This window comes from Manacus candei, unplaced genomic scaffold (genome assembly GCF_025592945.1).
Source record: "Manacus candei isolate 608988 ecotype Guabito, Panama unplaced genomic scaffold, ASM2559294v1 h1tg000034l, whole genome shotgun sequence".
Classification (NCBI taxonomy): Eukaryota; Metazoa; Chordata; class Aves; order Passeriformes; family Pipridae; genus Manacus; species Manacus candei.
In genome coordinates this window covers 13,731,402-13,749,456 of record NW_026138082.1, presented here as the reverse complement: position 1 = coordinate 13,749,456, position 18,055 = coordinate 13,731,402, and the positions used below count along the sequence as shown (strand labels likewise).

Genomic DNA, 18,055 nt, shown 5'->3' with positions numbered 1-18,055 from the left:
ATACTGAAATATCGGGAGGAGTGGAGGTACATAAAAAAAAAGAAAAAAACACCACCAGTGTTTATTTTGAGGCATACTCAGTTTTTCTATTAAGTATGTTAAGAAAGAGACACCATGACTCCATTTCCACAGATCCAAGTGTGTCAGCTTTCATTTAAAAGATACATTTTTTCACTGCCACATAGATGGTTTTATTCTCACAAAAAAGCAGACAAAAAAAACCCAAACCAAACCAAAAAACCAAAATTTATGGGTTGTGTCAAGCAACTTTGCTTTACATACCATTTGGTCACATAGGACCATACTATTAAAGCCTAGATCTAATAAAACATTTACAATAGATCTGCCTGGACACCTGAAGACAGGTATCTGTTCAGATGTCTGGAAATGAACCAGCACTGCCTCAGCCCCATCATATGCCCACAGCAGTATGGACTGCCTTTCAGAGAAGAATCCTCATTTAAGTTTCTAGACTACCAACATACAGTATGATATGAATCTAAAAAAATCTATGAATGACAGTAAAGACAAGTGAATTTTATATTCCATTCCTCTTCTAGTTTTCACCTGACAGATTTAAACCTATAGGCAATCTTCTTTATTCACTGAAGATGAACACAGCTGCTTACATTCATTCCTTCAAAGAGTGAAGGAGTTGCCCTTATTTTCCTCTTAAAAAATGTTGGCCAGGAGACAGAGTACCCATCTTTGATATTAGGTCTGGCCCCTACAAAGCAGAAACATCTTCCTTGGCTTTCTGGAAGTTCAAAGCATGTCTCCCACCTCCCGTGGGGGAAAATGCATATATTAAAAATACATTATAGACAAACACAAATTGGAAAACTGTTCACCTTCCCTTTGCTGTTGTTCCACTAAGCACAAAACAATTCGAGATTCACAAGAGCAGAAATAGAGCAAGCATTAGTGTATGACTCAGCAGTTAGGACATACAATACATCCTCCAGATCTTACATTTTTTTAAATAGATCTGCATGTCACTTATTAAATCTTATCTCCAAGGCTTGCATAATTCTACCCAAAATTAACACATGCACAACAGCGAGACCACCATGTACCAGTTATAAATTTTCATGAAGAAAGTTAAAAGAAAAACCCCACACCAATCTGAGCAACAATATGATTATTATAATTACAATCAAATGTTTCATTGTCTGTTTTAAGTATTCTATAATGTCTGCATTTTTCAAAGGGCTCTAACTCTGTGCATTTTCTTTCTATAAGACTCCAGATATTTCAACATTCCAAAAGTCATACACAATATATATTTTTCTGAAGTGTTTCTTTTGAATCAAAGTACTGTTCTCACGTACAGGTGAATCAGGCTTCTCCACAATCCTTTCAACAACGATGTCCAAAGGGTTGCTCTTCTTTCAATGTGAAATCAAAGCCACCTATCATTTTGTCTGCAACTCCAGCTTAGAGGTAGCTGAGTACTCTAAAAATAAAGCTAACAAATGTGTATTAGGACTAAAAAAACATTAACGTCTTGAAAATTAATAAACTGCAAAACTGTATATATGCAAGCTACAAGTAAAAGAAAACCAAAATAAAACAGATGAGAAGCCTCATGTTGCAAGTCAGACTTTTCAGAAAGGTGAGAAATCAATGTTAAAAACCTACAGTGTACATTTGAAAGTTTTGAAACACAAGCTTGTGAATTTACGAAAAAGGATACATAAAACAGGTAGAAAAGAATCTGTTCTTAGAAGTCTTTCTCAGACTACTAGAAGGTTACCATGGAGCAGAGTCCTTAGGTCTCTCTAGGAAACATGCATCAAAAGAAAAACTGACCAAAAAATAGAACATCAACATCCAACACGTTTTATGACTGTATCATATAGTTCTTACAATTTTCTTTTCCAACTGTCTCTATGTTAAAACCATAACCTTTACCTCTTTGCTTAATAAAGTTAACCTTTTTTTCTAAAAAGATTCTTTCTGTAATGACACAGAAGGTTTCAAAGAAAAAATTACTATTAATAAAGAAGCTCATTATAATCAAGAATGGACTAGACTATCTACAATCAGTGTATTGTTTGGGATTCCAAAAACCTGAAACACTTGCTTCTTACTACATTCAGGCTCAAAAATCAGATTTGGTAGCCAGCGCTTCATATGCAAGCACTGAGCTAGGGGAAAACACATTTCTGAAAATACTCAGACACAGAAGATGACCCATTTAGATTGTTTCTATACACAAATGGCTTTGCTTTTCAATGTATTCCCAGGAACAATGAAAGACAGAATTAAGGGTTGGTTTTCACGGCACGAGTCTGAAAGCATTCAAAGCAACATGGATTTTTCTCTATCAAGAAGTTATTCTACACGAAACTTCTTATCAAGTATTACTTTAGGACAACACTAATCATTAAGTGTCTATTTCCTATGGGAACCCTCTAACATCTAGGCAGAGAGTGTGGTGAGCTGCTGTCAGAAGTTCAGAATTAAGAAAAACTTCACGTCACAAAAGTATATACATTTATCAAGATGTCCCATCATTGGGCCACAGCGATCCACCACGAAAACCTCATTACAAGTATTACATGCTATGCTGTATTAAGCAAATCATCAGACACTAAAAGGAATGGTCCACAGGTTTCAAGAGAATAATCTTTTCACAACACTGATCAGATGTCTAATTAATAAGCACATAATAAACTTTTGAGGAACCTATAGTTTACTAGAAGACAATCTATAAATACATTAGTGCGTTAAGAATCTATCAAATATGACAGATCTTAAGAATCAATCCCATTTACCTCAATTGCAATAGTGAGTTTGGCATATAAGGCATCAGGTAAAAACTGAGAAGAAATAAGAGTCCCTTTTCCCCTTTGATGTAATATCACTACTATAATTTTTTTTTAACAAATACTATCAGTACTTGTAAAGATTCGAGCCATGAAGCCTGACTCTGAACCTTCCTGAAGATCAGAGAGATGACCATGTAGGAGGAATACAAACCTGTCCAGAGCTTAAAGACATGTACACTTATCATCTGGAAAAAAATAATGGATTTATCAGCAGAGTAGCCACAAGTACGGAATAGAGGTCCAATTCTTCTCTGACGAGAACTGGACCTCTATTAGTCTTATGGTATGAACAAAAATCTTCCTTCTCGCTAATAAAACTTTTTTCATTTTCTAGACTAAGAAATAAAATCTTTTTTATAGTTAGAAGTAGAATGGATAAAAGTCTAGCTAAATCGGCTCGGCACAGATAATCCCTAATATCTGATTTCCATTACTGGACATCATAGCTGGTAGACAATATATTCTTTTTGGACTGAATTGTACAGAACCTCTCCCTCTATCATAGAACTTGCTGAAGGCAGATTTGCTTTATGTTCATTCCCATGGGAAACAAAAACTGTTAACTCCTTTGTAACTCAGGTTTGTTTTGGTTTACCAGACCCCTCATGCTAGCCAGAGCCACAGAATGCATTCTGTTGTCTTGCCTGCAGACACAGACAGCATTGTTTCAAGTGAGTAGTCACATCTGAAGCTTCCATAGTGCAACAGTCTTGAATCTTCATGACTATGGAGTAACATGAGTTCATTCTGCATATGACTGATATGCATATGTATTCTGCCATATAATGCCATTCTTCAGCTGCACTGTAGATCCCTGCAACACCAAACACGTGTTGTATCAGTTCTGATGTGTTTTCACAAGAGCAAATTCAGATTAAATTGCAGTTCCAGAAACTTTCATTACCACTTCTACAGCACTCTAGGCCACCTATAGCTTCTCCTAAATTAATAGTAAGATAATTTTTCCTCCTGCTGTGAAGATCATCTAATCATAGAACATTTGAGGATGCCCAAGGTAATATCAACCAGAACAGGTTGCTCAGATTATTAAGATGTAACAAATATCACTGTCTTGTATTACCACCAGAGACTAACATTGGCCAGATTGGGTAGCTGGGAGGCAGAGAAGTTAATTTTTTTCCCCCACACATTACACAATTTTTGTAAAGGTCTTGTTCCTGAAGAGAGGCTTCCAAAGAAAGAGCATCTATAACAAACTCAACTTATATTTTTAGTTGTGTTCTCAAGCCTACTAAGTTTCACAACTGCACATGGAATCACAATTGGAAAAGTTTGACAATCACAGCCTTCTCCTTTAATATTAACAAAAGGCAGAACCAGCAGAGAGTTAAAAGACCTCTATAAGCATTTCTGCACACACATTCAGTGGCTAGTGGCTGAACAAGATTTAACAAGTTAAGCATTTCCTTTTTTTACTGGAAAGCTGACTCTGCACGCCACTTTTACAAGAGCTGGTTGAACTACTTAAGTTCACACATATTATCAAGTTATAAATGACTTGTGATTTTCCTAATTTTTTTTTTTAATTACTTGAAGGCCTGTGTCAAAATCACTACAGAAGGTGCTGGTTTTGTCTTATGACAATGAGAACCTTTTGCAGAAAACTGCTTAACTGGTACAGCTGATCTGTCAGACAATCTATGTGAACCCACATCACCATTCTGAATGTGCCTGGAAGGTAAAAGATCCTCAAACCATGAACAGTGTCATGTTGTAGAAACGTATCTGACAACTTTGATTTTGGCTACTCCATAGCCATTACGTCAGAACTGACAACTGGGTGCTGCTGGACCAGCCACTTCAATATAATATTTAGCATAAATATGACCAGTTAAGTACCTTAGTGTCAAACATTCTTCCAGTTTTCCATAACCTATGCATCTATTATTCAGGGCAGATACTAGAGAAAAGGGTTAGTCTGAAAGATGACTCCACCTCCAGAAAGGACCCTCATAAGCTTGCTGGACTGGCCTAAGACAGTTTCCTTTCATACATCAATTTATGTTCGTTATTTGTGTTTAAACTTGCCATCCCCATGCTACAAGCCATTTCCATATTCAATCTATTGATGTAAGAATTTCTCTCAATATCCCCATTTTGGACTGCTTCATTTTGTGTAAAACAGTTCATTACACCAAACAGCCAGAAAATTACTCCAAAGCCCAGAAATTACAACATTTATTTCAGCCATAGAAACCAGAGAATACCTAACTGCAATGAATATTAATTTATTTGAGCAGTCATCTCTGATGAGAAAGAACAAAGTTCAAATTACTGGTTTGAAAGAAATAAAGTAAGGACTTTAAGCTGATTCTGTGTATTCAAGAGAATTAGTCTCAGTGAATGACAGACAGACATACATATATGGAAAGACATACAGGTACATTCAGGGGATGCACAAAAATCATATGGCTCCAATAAATTGCCTTTTACTGATTGCAGTGGTTTTGCTCTTACACTTGCTATTGGAGAGCATAAAGTCACGTGCATTTTATAGTTTCCCACTCCTCACTTCTTTGATCTGTCTTTCATTTCATTGGGTAGATAATTCCAATCTTCTCATTCCCTTGAAAAACTCTGGCATATCCATTGTATCAAACTCTCTACAACACTGTGATTTATCTCTTTTAAACTAACAGTTAATAACACATTTTAAATAACAGATAAGAACTAATGAATTTGCATACAATGGCACTTCCTTCTCTATGTTTTTTTCCCCACATCTGATTACAGCTATAAATTAGGTAACACTACCTTAGCATACTGTAATAATGTTTAATTTTTTTTTGTTATATTAATGTTGTTAATTTAGGAACTCCTAAGACATATAAATGGTATCTTATTTTCTGCTTCCAAAACACACTCTTTTGCATATACCAAGAAGCAGTTTTACCTGTCACCTTGCTGTCCTTCCACACAGCTCGCTTAGATTTCTCAAGTGATCTTTCCAGTATTTCTGAATTTGATTAAATGGTTTTGAATCCTCAGGAAATAATTCCACTTCATAAATCAAATTCTACAAATGATTAATAGAAAATACTGAACAGCTCCTGATTTTAAGACAAAATATTAAGCCTTCTCTCAGAGATTTTTGTGATCCATGAAAGTAGTTTCCTTTCACATCATGGCTTCTTTATTTAATAGCCTGGTTTGAGGAACCTTTGATTATACCTTTCAAAAGTATATTCAAATTAGAATTATATTCAAATTTAATCTGCTATGCTATTACTGCAATCAAAACCCCTGGCAGATTAGTGAGGCACAATGGTCACTACAGAAGCAGTACTAACTACATCAGTAATACTAGTTAGTACTACTGAGTCTACCATCAGTCTTTGCCGTCATCACATACTTCTATCTACAGGCAGTTGTGATTGAAAAGGATGAGAATTACAGGTGCACGTTTTTCCATTAAGAGCACCCGATGACTTTTAGACCTGTTCCCTATGCAAGGTTTATGAGATCACTTGCAAAGTATTTGCTGGAAGCTCTCCTTCAGTAACTTAAAATCTATTGACCAATTTCCTACCAAACTGGACTGAAGTACATTGAGGTTCTCCAAATCTGTGAGAACAAGAGCCAAATAAAAACAAACACCCTATTAATACTCGCAGAAAACGAATACAGCTTACCATAGAGCAGGAAGAAAGGGGAAAAGACAGTACAAATGCCCTAGCTGTAATAAAAATGCTTCAACAGAATTTAATGACTTCTATTGTATGCCAAAAACCCCACATCTGGCTTTAGAATAGATTCCTGTTTTTTAATAAGTTTCAAGTGTCATACTGTAAGGGCCTTTATAATAATTTACTTCTGCATGGAGTCTGCTGTCAGAAGACTAAATTCATGTTGTAACCATAGCATCTAACTAAAAAGTCAACCAACAGAAAGATATAAACTCATTGAAAATTATTCATTATTTCTGCTCTTTGTTACGTGCTTTGTTAACACATAACTACATTTGTTACTCTGTAGTTCTTTGTGTGTATAATGTAATTTATCACACCAACAGACTAGCATAAGTAAGCTATTTATTTAGCTTCCCACCCTCTCAAAAACATAGGCACATAATATATTTTCAGAAATGTATATACTTTTGATGGCATTTTCTGTTCTTTAACGGATAAAAAAATATTTTTAGAGAATTGAGAAACCCAATATTAAAGATATGATAATTTATAATTATGATAATTACGTTTATATTCCTGAAAGTCTATAATTAGTTTTGCTGCCTGTCCAACCCATCATTTGTTCAGCTTGTGTTATAAGATGCAGTTCACAGCACTGCCTAAGTACTTGAGTAGTTTGAAGAGGCTGCACAGCTTCCATCCTCTAGGGAAGAAGTGGTTCTGCAAAAAAATTGCTTTGTTTGCAGTCATCTGAAATAAGTACCACAGTCTAAGTTGCTTCAGTCTTATCTTGTATGTTTCTCTCTGTGAAACCACACCTTGTAAACATAAAATACATAGCCTGTAATCTGTGTCAGACGACCTCAAGATCCCTCCCAAAAAACCTAAAGAGACTGATTCACAGATGTACTGGAACACAGAACTCTTATTGCAATCTGGCGCCTTGGTATCTTTCAGAATCCGGGACATAGTCCAAAAACACAAAAACTGGAAAAGAGGTACTATCACCCTTACAGCAGTCAGAGGCTCCAAGGCCGTAGAAAAAGCAGAACAGGAGTTACAAAAGGTGCTTCACTCTCCAAAGCAGCTAAACCAGAATACATTAAGATGCATCAGACACACAGGCAAGGTGGTTATAAAAAGGCCCAATCCAAATGCAGTAACAGTAACCTGATAAGACTTCCATCATGATACCTTTTCTCAGCAGTCAAAAGTATATCAACAAAAGAAAAAAAAACCTTTGCTTTCAAACACTGTATTTCCCACAGACAACAGACCCTCATATTTTAGTTCAATCCTCTGCCTGAAAAGTATCATGCTTTTTTTTTTACCCTGTCTTCAAAACTGCAGACTTACAGTTCTTGTGGATGAGAAATGAGTGTATCTGCAAGTGGGCTGATAGCAATTTAAGACTGTAAAAAAAATATATATAGAAAAAAATAGAATAAGCAGGATTATACACATCATTTTCTGTGGGGAAGAAAAACCAAGGGAAAACATAGGGTGTGAGATAAAGCACCTCCATCCTGGAAAGCGACAAAAAAAGAGCTATGAAAGAGTAAGTAAAGGGAAAAGAAAGTAGGACAAAATATATCAAAAGCAGAGGGAAATAGATTTCATTATCAACTACAGGGAAGAAAGAGACTGATGTGAAGGAAAATCTGTGAAATGTTGAATTAAAACTTAATATATTTAAGCCCAGACTTAAGGAAATCAATCTCATACAGGAAGTTTGGGGCAGGGAGAGGTGTTTGGTGAGTGTTCCTCCACTTGGAAACTGGCTCAATCCATCCAAATTTGACAGAGAAGTAGAATTCTCAAAGACAACTACTTAGGCAAATGATAAGTTCATGAAATCAAGAGTGTCCGGGGAAAAGGCACAGTAATACTTGGTATAGTATTTACTATTGGGAGTAATAACAAACAGGTGCCAAAAAGGCCCTCTTTATATGCAAAAGTGCTGTACAAAGTGGGATGCTTTTATCTTCCTTTGGAAAATCAAAGCAAGAGAAGCAAAGTGACTGCAAGGAAAAACAGCAGTGAAGAAGCTGGATGGAAAGCAAAGCCAAGTAACCCAAACCACCTTTCACCTACTACTTCAGTCTGCATTCAAAACCAGCAGCATCCAATGCATAACATAATACGTTTTGTGGAACCCAATTAAAAGAGAACATACAGCATACAGTAATCATACACACATACAGTAATAAATGAACAGACCTTTTTAAAAAATCTTGTGGTTTCTTTTACACCCTTCTTGAAATCACGAATATGCAGTTAATAGTCAATGTGTTAACATATCTCTCCACAAATGACCAGCAGCAATTTCTCAGCTTTTCTGACAAAACCAGATTTTAGATAACTATGTATATTATCCACCTACACTTTTCAAGTGTAGTCAAGTCAGTTTTTCAAACCCAAAAGTGACACCAGCATGCTTGCTGAAAATTAATCTTTGCTATCTTTGCTACCATTTAAGCAACACAAAACTTCAGTCAGTATTCCACTGAATGCCTTCACATGTGTTTGCTTACATACTAGCCTGATGGTACCAGAAATGCAACTAATTTAAACCAGTAAGTGATTTTCATAAGTTCTACAATGAAAGCATCTAGAATCCCAGATGATTACATTACTGGCAAGCAATCTAGAGTGTTTGGACAAAACACAGGTGAACAGACTTAAGCAAACTACCAAATCTTTATGAATTAAAAATTTAAAATTCAAGGATAACAAAGTAGAATTAGTTTAATGATTTTCAACACAGTTCTCCAGACAGAATATCAAAGACTGGTTGCAGAAATAGATCTCAAAATTTTTCACTTTTTGGGAGGCACACCTTTGAACTTCTGAAAACACCCAGGATCTGCATACCAAGAGAAAAAGGAATGCAGTCATATGGAATCAGTTAACAATTACTGCCAATAAACAAACTGACTGCAGTGGAAGAACCACTTTTGATATTAATAAGCAGTGATTCATTTGAAGCATCATATAGCTTTCCTTACTTAGGGATTCATCATCCATAGATTTAAGATGAAAAAGTCAACTCATTACCATATGAAATGCTAGTTGAATGTAGTATATTTCAGCTGTTGGAGATGCAAACAAAAGGTCTCAGTGCTGAAAATGTGAGACTTTTACCTAAAATCCCGATTCTAGCATACGAAGAAGAGGCATGCTTGTGTTTAATAGAACAGATCTAAACGTAGCACCTTGTTCCACTCCATGCTATAAACACTTTCTATACGTCCTCTACGTTTACCTTATCTTAAAAAAAAATAAAATCTAAGTGGCTATCTTCTCAAGCTAAGGAAACAAATGCTTCAAACCGTAACTGCTGAAAAGGGTGGAAAAATCAAACTAGAGCATTTAATCAGATTAAATGCCACTGTGTCACAATTAGATGTCACTGTGTGCTCACTTTAATTCTGAAAGCACATGCGGCTCCAAGGGAAGTCATGGCAATGCACCGCTCCAGGTGCAAGCGCGTGCAATGCACGCACCTGGCGATACATCCAGCTCTCGGTCAGCGCTCTGTATTTCCCATTCATCCTGTCCGCGGGCGCGGCGGGCGCACAGGAAGGCGTTTTGGAGCGGGCTGGGAGAAGTTGGAACCTACGTGCTTCTCTTCCCTCCCGGCCATCCCCCGCGATCTCCGAGCGCGCCTAACAATGGTAGCAGTGTTCCAGCGAGCAGCTCTGCCCCGGGATGGGGTCGAATCCCGCTCCGGTCCGCTCCGGCCGGCGAGTCCGCCGCCCGGCCGCCCCCCTGCCCCGCCAGCCCCGATGCCCGCGGCGGGGCCGCGTCCCCCGGGAGGGCAGGGAAGGGGAGGGAAGGGGAGGGAAGGGGGCGCCGCTCCCCGCACCTGGCGGCGGTGACGTCACCCGGCCCCCCGCCCGCCGCTGACCCCGGCCCCGAGCGCCGCACCTTCCCGCAGGGCGATCCTGCCGGGCGCGGGCACACGGGGAGACCAGGACAGGCAGAGGGGCAGGGACAGGGAAGCCCCGCGCTCCGGCACAAGTGCGGCCCCCTCCCCTCCTCCGCCTCGCAACACGCCCCTCTCCTGCCGCTGCCCGCGGGGGCGGCAGGGAGACGGGGGAAAGGGGCTCCGCGACGCGCTCTCCCGACTTCCTTCCCTCCCTCCCTCCCTCCCTCCCTGCCGCCGCCGCCCCCCGCGCGGGCGCGGACAAAGGGGAGGGGGCCAACACCTGGCGAGCGCCGGTCCCTTTGTGGGGCAGGCGCGTCCCGCACTCCCGCCGGGGATGGGGAGCGGGGACCGGTCCCTCCCGCCCGCCCCGGGCACCGCGAGGGGAGGAGGGAGCGGGGGCTGGGGGGCACTTACTCGCCTGCCCTCGCCTCGCACCTTCACGCCGCTCAGCCTCAGCCCCTCCCTCCGCGGCCGCGGGGGAGCTGGAAGTTCACGCGGCGCCGGCCATTCCCGGCTGGCGGCCCCGGGTGCCGGGGGGCGGCGGCGGCGGGCGTGGAGCGTCCCCGGCGGCTTCACAATAGACACGGGGCAGCGCGCGCGTGTCCCCGTGTGTGTGTGTGTGCGTGTGTGTGTGTGTGCGCGCGCGAGGGGCGGGGCCTCGCCCGGCGCGCCGAGCCGGGAGGGGGGAGCGCTGTTTACCCGGCGGCCGAACCCGGCCGCCCCCCCCACCGCCCGATGCTCGGGCTGGTCCACGCGCCACCGCCCCCCACCCTGCGGGCGGGCAGGTGGTACAGTCCGGCCCGCCGGGCTCCCTCTCCACGGTCGAGGAGGTGGGGGCCCGTCGCTGTGACGTAACCGAAGCCGGGTGCCGACAGCCAATCGGCGCCGGGGGGCGGGGCTCCCCGGGGCACGGCGCGGGGCCGAGGCAGCGGGAGCGTGAGGGTCCTGTGTTGCCGGGCTCCTCGCCCCGCCGGGCTATGCTGGAGAGGCGGCGAAAACCCTTTGTGTGCGGAAGGAGGCGGGAGCTCTCCCTAGGGTCTTGAATGTTTTCCCTTGCTGCCACGCAGAGCGCAGATGAGCGCTGGGGGGAAAGCCCCCAAGAGGCGCGCCGCGTTGCATGCTGGAGCTTGTAGTCCCACCTGAGAGTCCTGAAAGGTTAAACACTATCAGCAGCCAAGGGGGTTGATCCCCCCTCGAACGGCTGTATATCCCGTAAAGATAAACTATCTTTAAGAGTGTGTTTTCCATTTTAATGACCCACATTTTTAATGCGCAGCCACAGCCCGCTCGTTCTGCTGGGGAAGGGAAGCGGCGAGCCCTGTGGAGCTGCCAGGACCTGCCCGTCCCGTCATCCTCCACGCTAAGATGTCGGCGGCGATCGCCGCGCTCGCCTCCTACGGCGGCTCCGACTCGGAGCCTGACTCGGAGCCCGAGGCCGAGGGCGGCTCCCAGCGCTCCGCTGCCGTGCTCGCCAGCCGCGACGCCGTGCTGCACCTCTGCCCACCGCCCGCCGCGCCCCCGGCCCTGCCCGTCGATGCGGCCCCGGAAGTAGCCGTGAAGGTAGGCGTCCCTCTGGGCCCGGGGCTCCCGCCCGCCCGGCACTGGGTCCGTACCGCCGGCCTTGGGACACTCCTGGGGACAGCACTGGGGCAGCCCCGAGCCGGGAAAGCGGGGCGGGAGGGGCGCGGGACTGGCCTTGCCCTGCCCCGGCGTGCGGGGCCGGAGCTGTGGAGGGAGGGCGCGTGTCAGGGACTCCGGCGGATCCCAGCCGTGGGGATTAAATTTATTAAAGCGTGCTATCTCCATCTCAGAGCGTACCTTGATTGCAGTTTCTTAGATACTCTTGTCCGCTGTTCCCTGAGTTAAGATGTTTTCCTGTGTGGTTTTCCAGGTTGATGAGGTGAAGTGGATATTTGATAGGCCGAGTGCAACTGAATCCTGTTCTAAAGGGCAGCCTGAAATCTGATTAGTGTTTCTGTTTTTCTTTTCAGTCTCGTTTGGCAAACCTTAATTTTCTAAGTTCAGTAGCACATTGACTCGCTTATGTGATTCCAGAAGGGGGGGGGAGGTGCTGGTTTGGCTTTGGGATTTTAGTACTGGCAACTCATGGCTGGGCTTTGCGAATGAAGATTTGGGAAGGACTCTGCCCACATTTGCTACAAGCGTGCTGGTGGATGAAGAGGCCAGTGCGAGATAGACAAGTCTGGTTGCAAAAGGCACAGCAGAAAGACTCCTTGGATGGTATCAGCAAGACACAATTCTTTCTGCATTGTCTTTTCTCCTCGAGAGTGATCCTGTCTGCATACTCAAAAGAAGCAGCAGCATTATAGACAGTGTGTCTCTAGACCCCTCTGGGCAATTGGAGGCCAGAGTAGACCAGTGATGAAGATCAGTGTGGCCAAGGCTGAGATGTTGCTTCAGGGAGTCCTTGTATCTTTTCTTCGGGCTCCTCTCTTGCGGCAGCCGGTGGCAAGTTCACCATAAAGCAAGATCTTAGGGAGGCGGTGGTCCTTCATCTTTGAGACGTGTCCTGCCCAACGCAGCTGTGTTCTCAGCAATATGGCCTCAATGCTTGTGACTGCTGCCTGTTCTAGAACAGATGTATTGGTCACATAATCTGACCAGTGGATGTTTAGGATTGTATGGAAACAGCGTTGATGGAAGCACTCTAAGAGTCACAGGTGGTGGCGGTAGATGACCCATGATTCGGATCCATGTAAGAGAGTTCACGGTACAATGGCTCTGTAAACACTGATCTTTGTGCTTTTTTTCAAGTGTTTATTTCGCCAAACTCTTTTATGGAGTTTTCCAAAAGCACTGTATGCCTTTGCTGGCCTGTTGTCTATCTCTCCGTCAATCTTACCATCTGAGGAGATGAGGCTGCCTAGGTAATTAAACTGCTGGACTAATTTGAGCTCTGATTGGCCAATGGTGATATGGGGATGATGGAAGACTTCCTGAGGTGTCGGTTGATAGAGAACCTCTGCCTTCTTTAAGCTGACTTCCAGCCCAAAGAGCTCAGCAGCCTCTGCAAAGCAGGATGTTAAACGCTGCAGAGCTGCTTCTGTGTGAGCGACAAGGGCGGTGTCATCAGCATAAAGCAGCTCCCGGACAAGATGATTTAAGGTCTTAGTGTGGACCTTCAGTCGCCTTAGGTTGAATAGGCTTCCATCAGTACGGTATCAAGTGTAGATACCATCCTGATCATCGAGGTCTGCTGTGGCCCTTTGGAGCATCATGCTGAAAGACTGTGAACAGGGTTGGTGCAAGAACACAACCTTGTTTCACATCACTGGTTATTAGAAAGGGCTCAGAAAGTGCGTCGCCATATCTGACTTGTCCGTGCTGATCCTCATGGAGTGAGATGATCATTTTAAGGAACTTCGGGGGACATCCTAAACGTTCCAAAATCTGCCATAGACCTTTTCTGCTCACAGTATCGAAAGCCTTGGTGAAATCAACAAAGGTTACATAGAGTCCTTTGTTCTGTTCCCTACGCTTCTCTTGCAGTTGTCTGAGAACAAACACCATGTCTGTGGTGCTCCTGTTGGCTCTGAAAGTACTGGCAACTAATATCTAATCAAAAGCAAGCATCTCACCATGATGACTGTCACTATGTTATTGTGTTGCTCCTAGTTGTTCTGAAAAGTTTCCTACTTCGTGAGCAAGGGGTGGATGGAATCTTTCACTTTGTGGTCATTAGTTAATTCATACACTGCTGCAACTGATCATATTTGTGTGTATATGTTATATTGTTTATAGTGACTATTTTTTCATCCCTTAGGGTCTTGGAAATCTGATTTCTTAAATTGCAGTGTCTGGCAGGTTGTCTTGTAGAAGCTTCAAAAGGAAAGCTAATTAACAGCCGTAATATTGCCTGAATGTGAATGATTACAAGTTGCAAGTAGCGTTGTCAGTGCTTTTCACCACTCTTAGGGCTGTAGCCATGGGTTTTCCCTGTGCCATGCAGCAGAAGGGTTTATGTAGCTGTTCAGTGGCTGACATCAGGGAAATGATCTGAATTGTAAAAAAAACCCCAAAACTTTAGCAGTGTTATTTGTCCTTGGATCCATTCCTTGGTCTTGTTTGCACAAATGCAGTGCCAGCACAGTGAAATCTCTAGTGCCAGTGCAGAAACAAGCAGCTGGAAGAAAAAGTTGGATGGCAGCAGCACGTTCAGTTCAAAGCTATTTGCTGGGCTGTGCCCTGGAAGGGGTGTCCACCAGCATATCTAGGACTGCCTCTGTGTCAGGCATAATGCTAACTAAGATAAAAAGGGAGTGAGGTTTCTGAGTATCAAAACACTCTATTAAAATGACTATAATTTTTATTTGAGATCATAGATGAGGTACATATATTTGAGAAGACCAACAATATCAAGCTAAGGCTTTCAGAACATACCATTCTGCAGCTTCTTTTAGCACCACAACCTTCTTTGAGGAGTAACAGATAATTTTTTTATAGTGATATTAGGCTTTCTTTTTGGGTTCAAGAAGTAAGTGCAGGTCTCGTAGACAACACGTTCTCAACACCTTCCAGGTCTAAAAATGATAACATCCCACCCATCAGTGGAAGCTTACCAGTCACCTCCTCAGGAATTTGCCCCAATTCTTTAGAATTAGAAAGCCCTTACTAAACAAATGTGAAATACATGATGTTTGAGTGTAAGACACAAATGTTCTTTAAGTACAGCCCTGGAAAAATGGCAAGCTGAGTGAGTAGGAAAGTGAAGTTACAGTTCATTAGTATCACTTCACTTGTGCTAATATTGTTTCGACATGAGTAAGGATCAGTTACCCTTAGGAGCATGGATATGTTTTGTACAAAGGACCAGGAATGGATAAGCAAAGATGGTGGTAAGAAGGGAGGTTACAAGGGTTAGTCGTACAATAAATATAAACAACGGCTGCACACAAGTGCATTTTTGGCAGTTGAGAATGCAAATCTTAAGTGGTTGGTGTTCTGCATCCTAGTTCTAATTGTAGAATTTTGGCCTGTTAACTGGCAGAGACATTAGACTTACATGTACTTTAAAGAGGAATAGGTCCTCACTCTATTAGCAAGGCATAGTTGTTAGCACATTCAGCTAACACCATTTGGGTTACTTAATTGTGCATAGCAAATACAGCCCTGAGATGTATTTTGTTATTCTATAAGAAATCTGCTGAGTCTTTGCCTCAAAGTACATCATAGTTATATAAAATCATATTTCTGTGAAAATAATTCTTCTATAATTGAAAGCTGTACTAAAGATTTCTAACTGTCTTTTAAAAGTGTGAGGGGATGACTTTTGCTAAATTCTCTTCTTACAGTCTGCTTGTTAAAATAGGCTTATTGTTGATCTTGATGTTAAATTACTCATAATAGATAACATTGGCTTATAATTATTGGTTACTCCAAGCTAGTAATCCTACTTCTTTCATTATAAGTTGGAGAGCCAACTAGATGGAAATTGCATGTTTCTGCTACTGTTTTTAGCACCACTAAATTGCTGAAAACGTTACAGCACCTGGGGGAAGGCAACAGAGGATGAAAAGGTGTGCTTCTGGTCCTTTCATACAGAAAAGGATACGTTGTAACTGATGGTGTTCAGGGAAGGGCAGCAGGGCTGAAGAGGTGTCTTGCTTCTGTGTGAGGAATTATTGAGGAGGCCAAAACTGAGAAAGAGATGACTGAGGTGAAAAGTATTGACAGGGACCTACGAAGTCATTAAATGGCATGGAGAGGGGGTTGAGCACTCACTGTACAGCAACTCTAAGCTAACTAGTACGAGCTAGGTTCAAAACAAACAAAAGGATGCAGCTCTTCACGCAACACGTAGTAGGGCTTATTCCCATGCCAGGAAGTACTGGGTGTGCAAGAAGTTTGCACTGTTACAAGGATAGTTTGGTCCTCCTGCAAAATGCCAGGAATCCCAACAAAACAGTTTAGCATATGCTTCTCTTGCTGGTTTATTTTTATTCTGTTGAAGGTAGTGGGGTGGTTGTTTATTGTTAAGAGTGTATGAATGGGTAGAAAGAATAAAAGCTGATAACAGCCATATCTTAATGTTGGAGCTTCACTGCAAATGCTGTTTGTCTCTAGGTAATACATTTGAAAATCTTTAGGATGAGATAATGTGTATTTGACAGCCCAAGTGGTTGATGTAAGAATTGGCGAGTGACAAACTGCTTAAGCCTCCGTGGCTCATGGGATGTGGTCTTAATTTACCACATTTTAATTTAGTCGATAATTAAAACTAATTAAATATTATGCAGAGCAGTCTGCCCTTTTTAGCTGTTTGACTAATTAGTAATGAATTTACCTGGGGAGAATGGAACATGGTAGGTTTATTATCTGAAATGTCCAGAAAAAAAAAGAAAAAACCCCAACATAGACATCAAAACTCTCTGCTTGCATGAGATGAAATGGGAAAGCATAATCAACATTATAGTCATTGTAAGGAACAGAATTACCATCCAGTGTTGCAGTATGTACTGCAGCTTGGGTTTTTTTATTTAAGGCTTTACTTTGTTACCTATTACAGGGATTTCGCTTCTGTTTAATTAAAAAAAATTTGTCTTGCCTACATATTGTATGTCTTTCTGTAAGTCTTGCATATAGAAAGAAACTTCTAGCAAGCTTTTTTTGAGTGAATTTGTTTTATTATTGAACTATTTTGTAGTCTGTAAATCAAGTACTTTTCACAGAATGTAACAGTATTTGTTTATGGCATTCAGGTAGGGTTTTTCTGAAGAAAAACAAGACTGTGGCATGTTTAAGAAACCTGTTAAGAATGAAAGTTAATGTGATTTACTGTATTTGTAGTCTAAAATCCCGTCTATTTTCTGTGCTCTTTCTTAAGTGGCAGAAGGGCCCTTATGGTGGGGCTAAAGGAGCATGCCTTTGAAGGAGCTAGACATTCTGTGATCTCTGGGGAGTTGTAATGAAGCACCTGCTTGTCTACACTTAGCATCGAAAGCTTCTTTCTGTCTCAAGATAGATTCCTTAAGCAATGCTAATACTCCAGGGTACAGCCCTGAGTGCCATTCCCCTATAACAGTGTGATGCTGTGTTGTAGAACAAAAGAGGCAAAAGGAGAGCATTTTGGTATCAAGAATTTTTTTACTTCATCAAATCATATCTGAACTGTAAATCAGCCTTATACTGCAAGTAGACTATATATTAAAAAAAAAACAGCAACAAAAAACAACAACACAACTAACACACTAAATAGTTTGGTGATATGGCATCATCTACCTCTTTTTACCTTGTATCAGGAGTGATACTTGCATCTGTCTGGACAGACACTCAACTAACCAAACTTCAGTGGATCTATGGACTGAGCAATTTCTGCAAAGTTGTATAATCTGAATCTTTTCTAGGCTGAATTAGGGTCAATTTAAACCTTTGATCATTCTTGATTTTTCTCCTTTGGATCCTTTTCAGTAGCACATGCCTTACTTGATATGTGGTGCCCAATGTGGCTACTGTATTTCAGTGGGGCGCTTGTTACCAGTGTGAGAAAAGCAGAGGGGTCGCACTTAGAGCTGCAGTTTGCAGCTCCATTGTATTATGTCTTTCAAGATAGCCATATTCAGTAAAATATAACTTCCTAACACCTTCATTCTTCTCTCGCAGGTTATAGGCGGTGTACTACC

At 42.1% G+C, this 18,055-nt stretch overlaps 2 protein-coding genes across 6 annotated transcripts in view; one reads left to right on the top strand and one right to left on the bottom strand.

Annotated features, from left to right (window-relative positions):
- WASF1 (WASP family member 1) overlaps window positions 1-11,121 on the bottom strand; it is an 86,095-nt gene extending 74,974 nt beyond the window's left edge. Inside the window, exons 1-2 of one of the 5 annotated variants that reach the window (XM_051792383.1) lie at window positions 10,830-11,119; window positions 9,991-10,152 (exon numbers count right to left, since the gene is read on the bottom strand). The gene's annotated coding sequence lies outside the window, so the exon portion shown is untranslated. Of the gene's footprint in view, window positions 1-9,908; window positions 9,928-9,990; window positions 10,153-10,829 lie in introns of those variants that run through there. The other 4 variants (XM_051792390.1, XM_051792382.1, XM_051792386.1 and 1 more) reach the window with 4 other exon arrangements.
- A 624-nt stretch (window positions 11,122-11,745) lies between these two features.
- CDC40 (cell division cycle 40) overlaps window positions 11,746-18,055 on the top strand; it is a 39,099-nt gene continuing 32,789 nt past the window's right edge. The window contains exon 1 of the mRNA XM_051792341.1: window positions 11,746-11,975. Coding sequence (XP_051648301.1) covers window positions 11,781-11,975 — 195 coding nt within the window. The 5' untranslated portion in view covers window positions 11,746-11,780. The remainder of the gene's footprint in view (window positions 11,976-18,055) is intronic.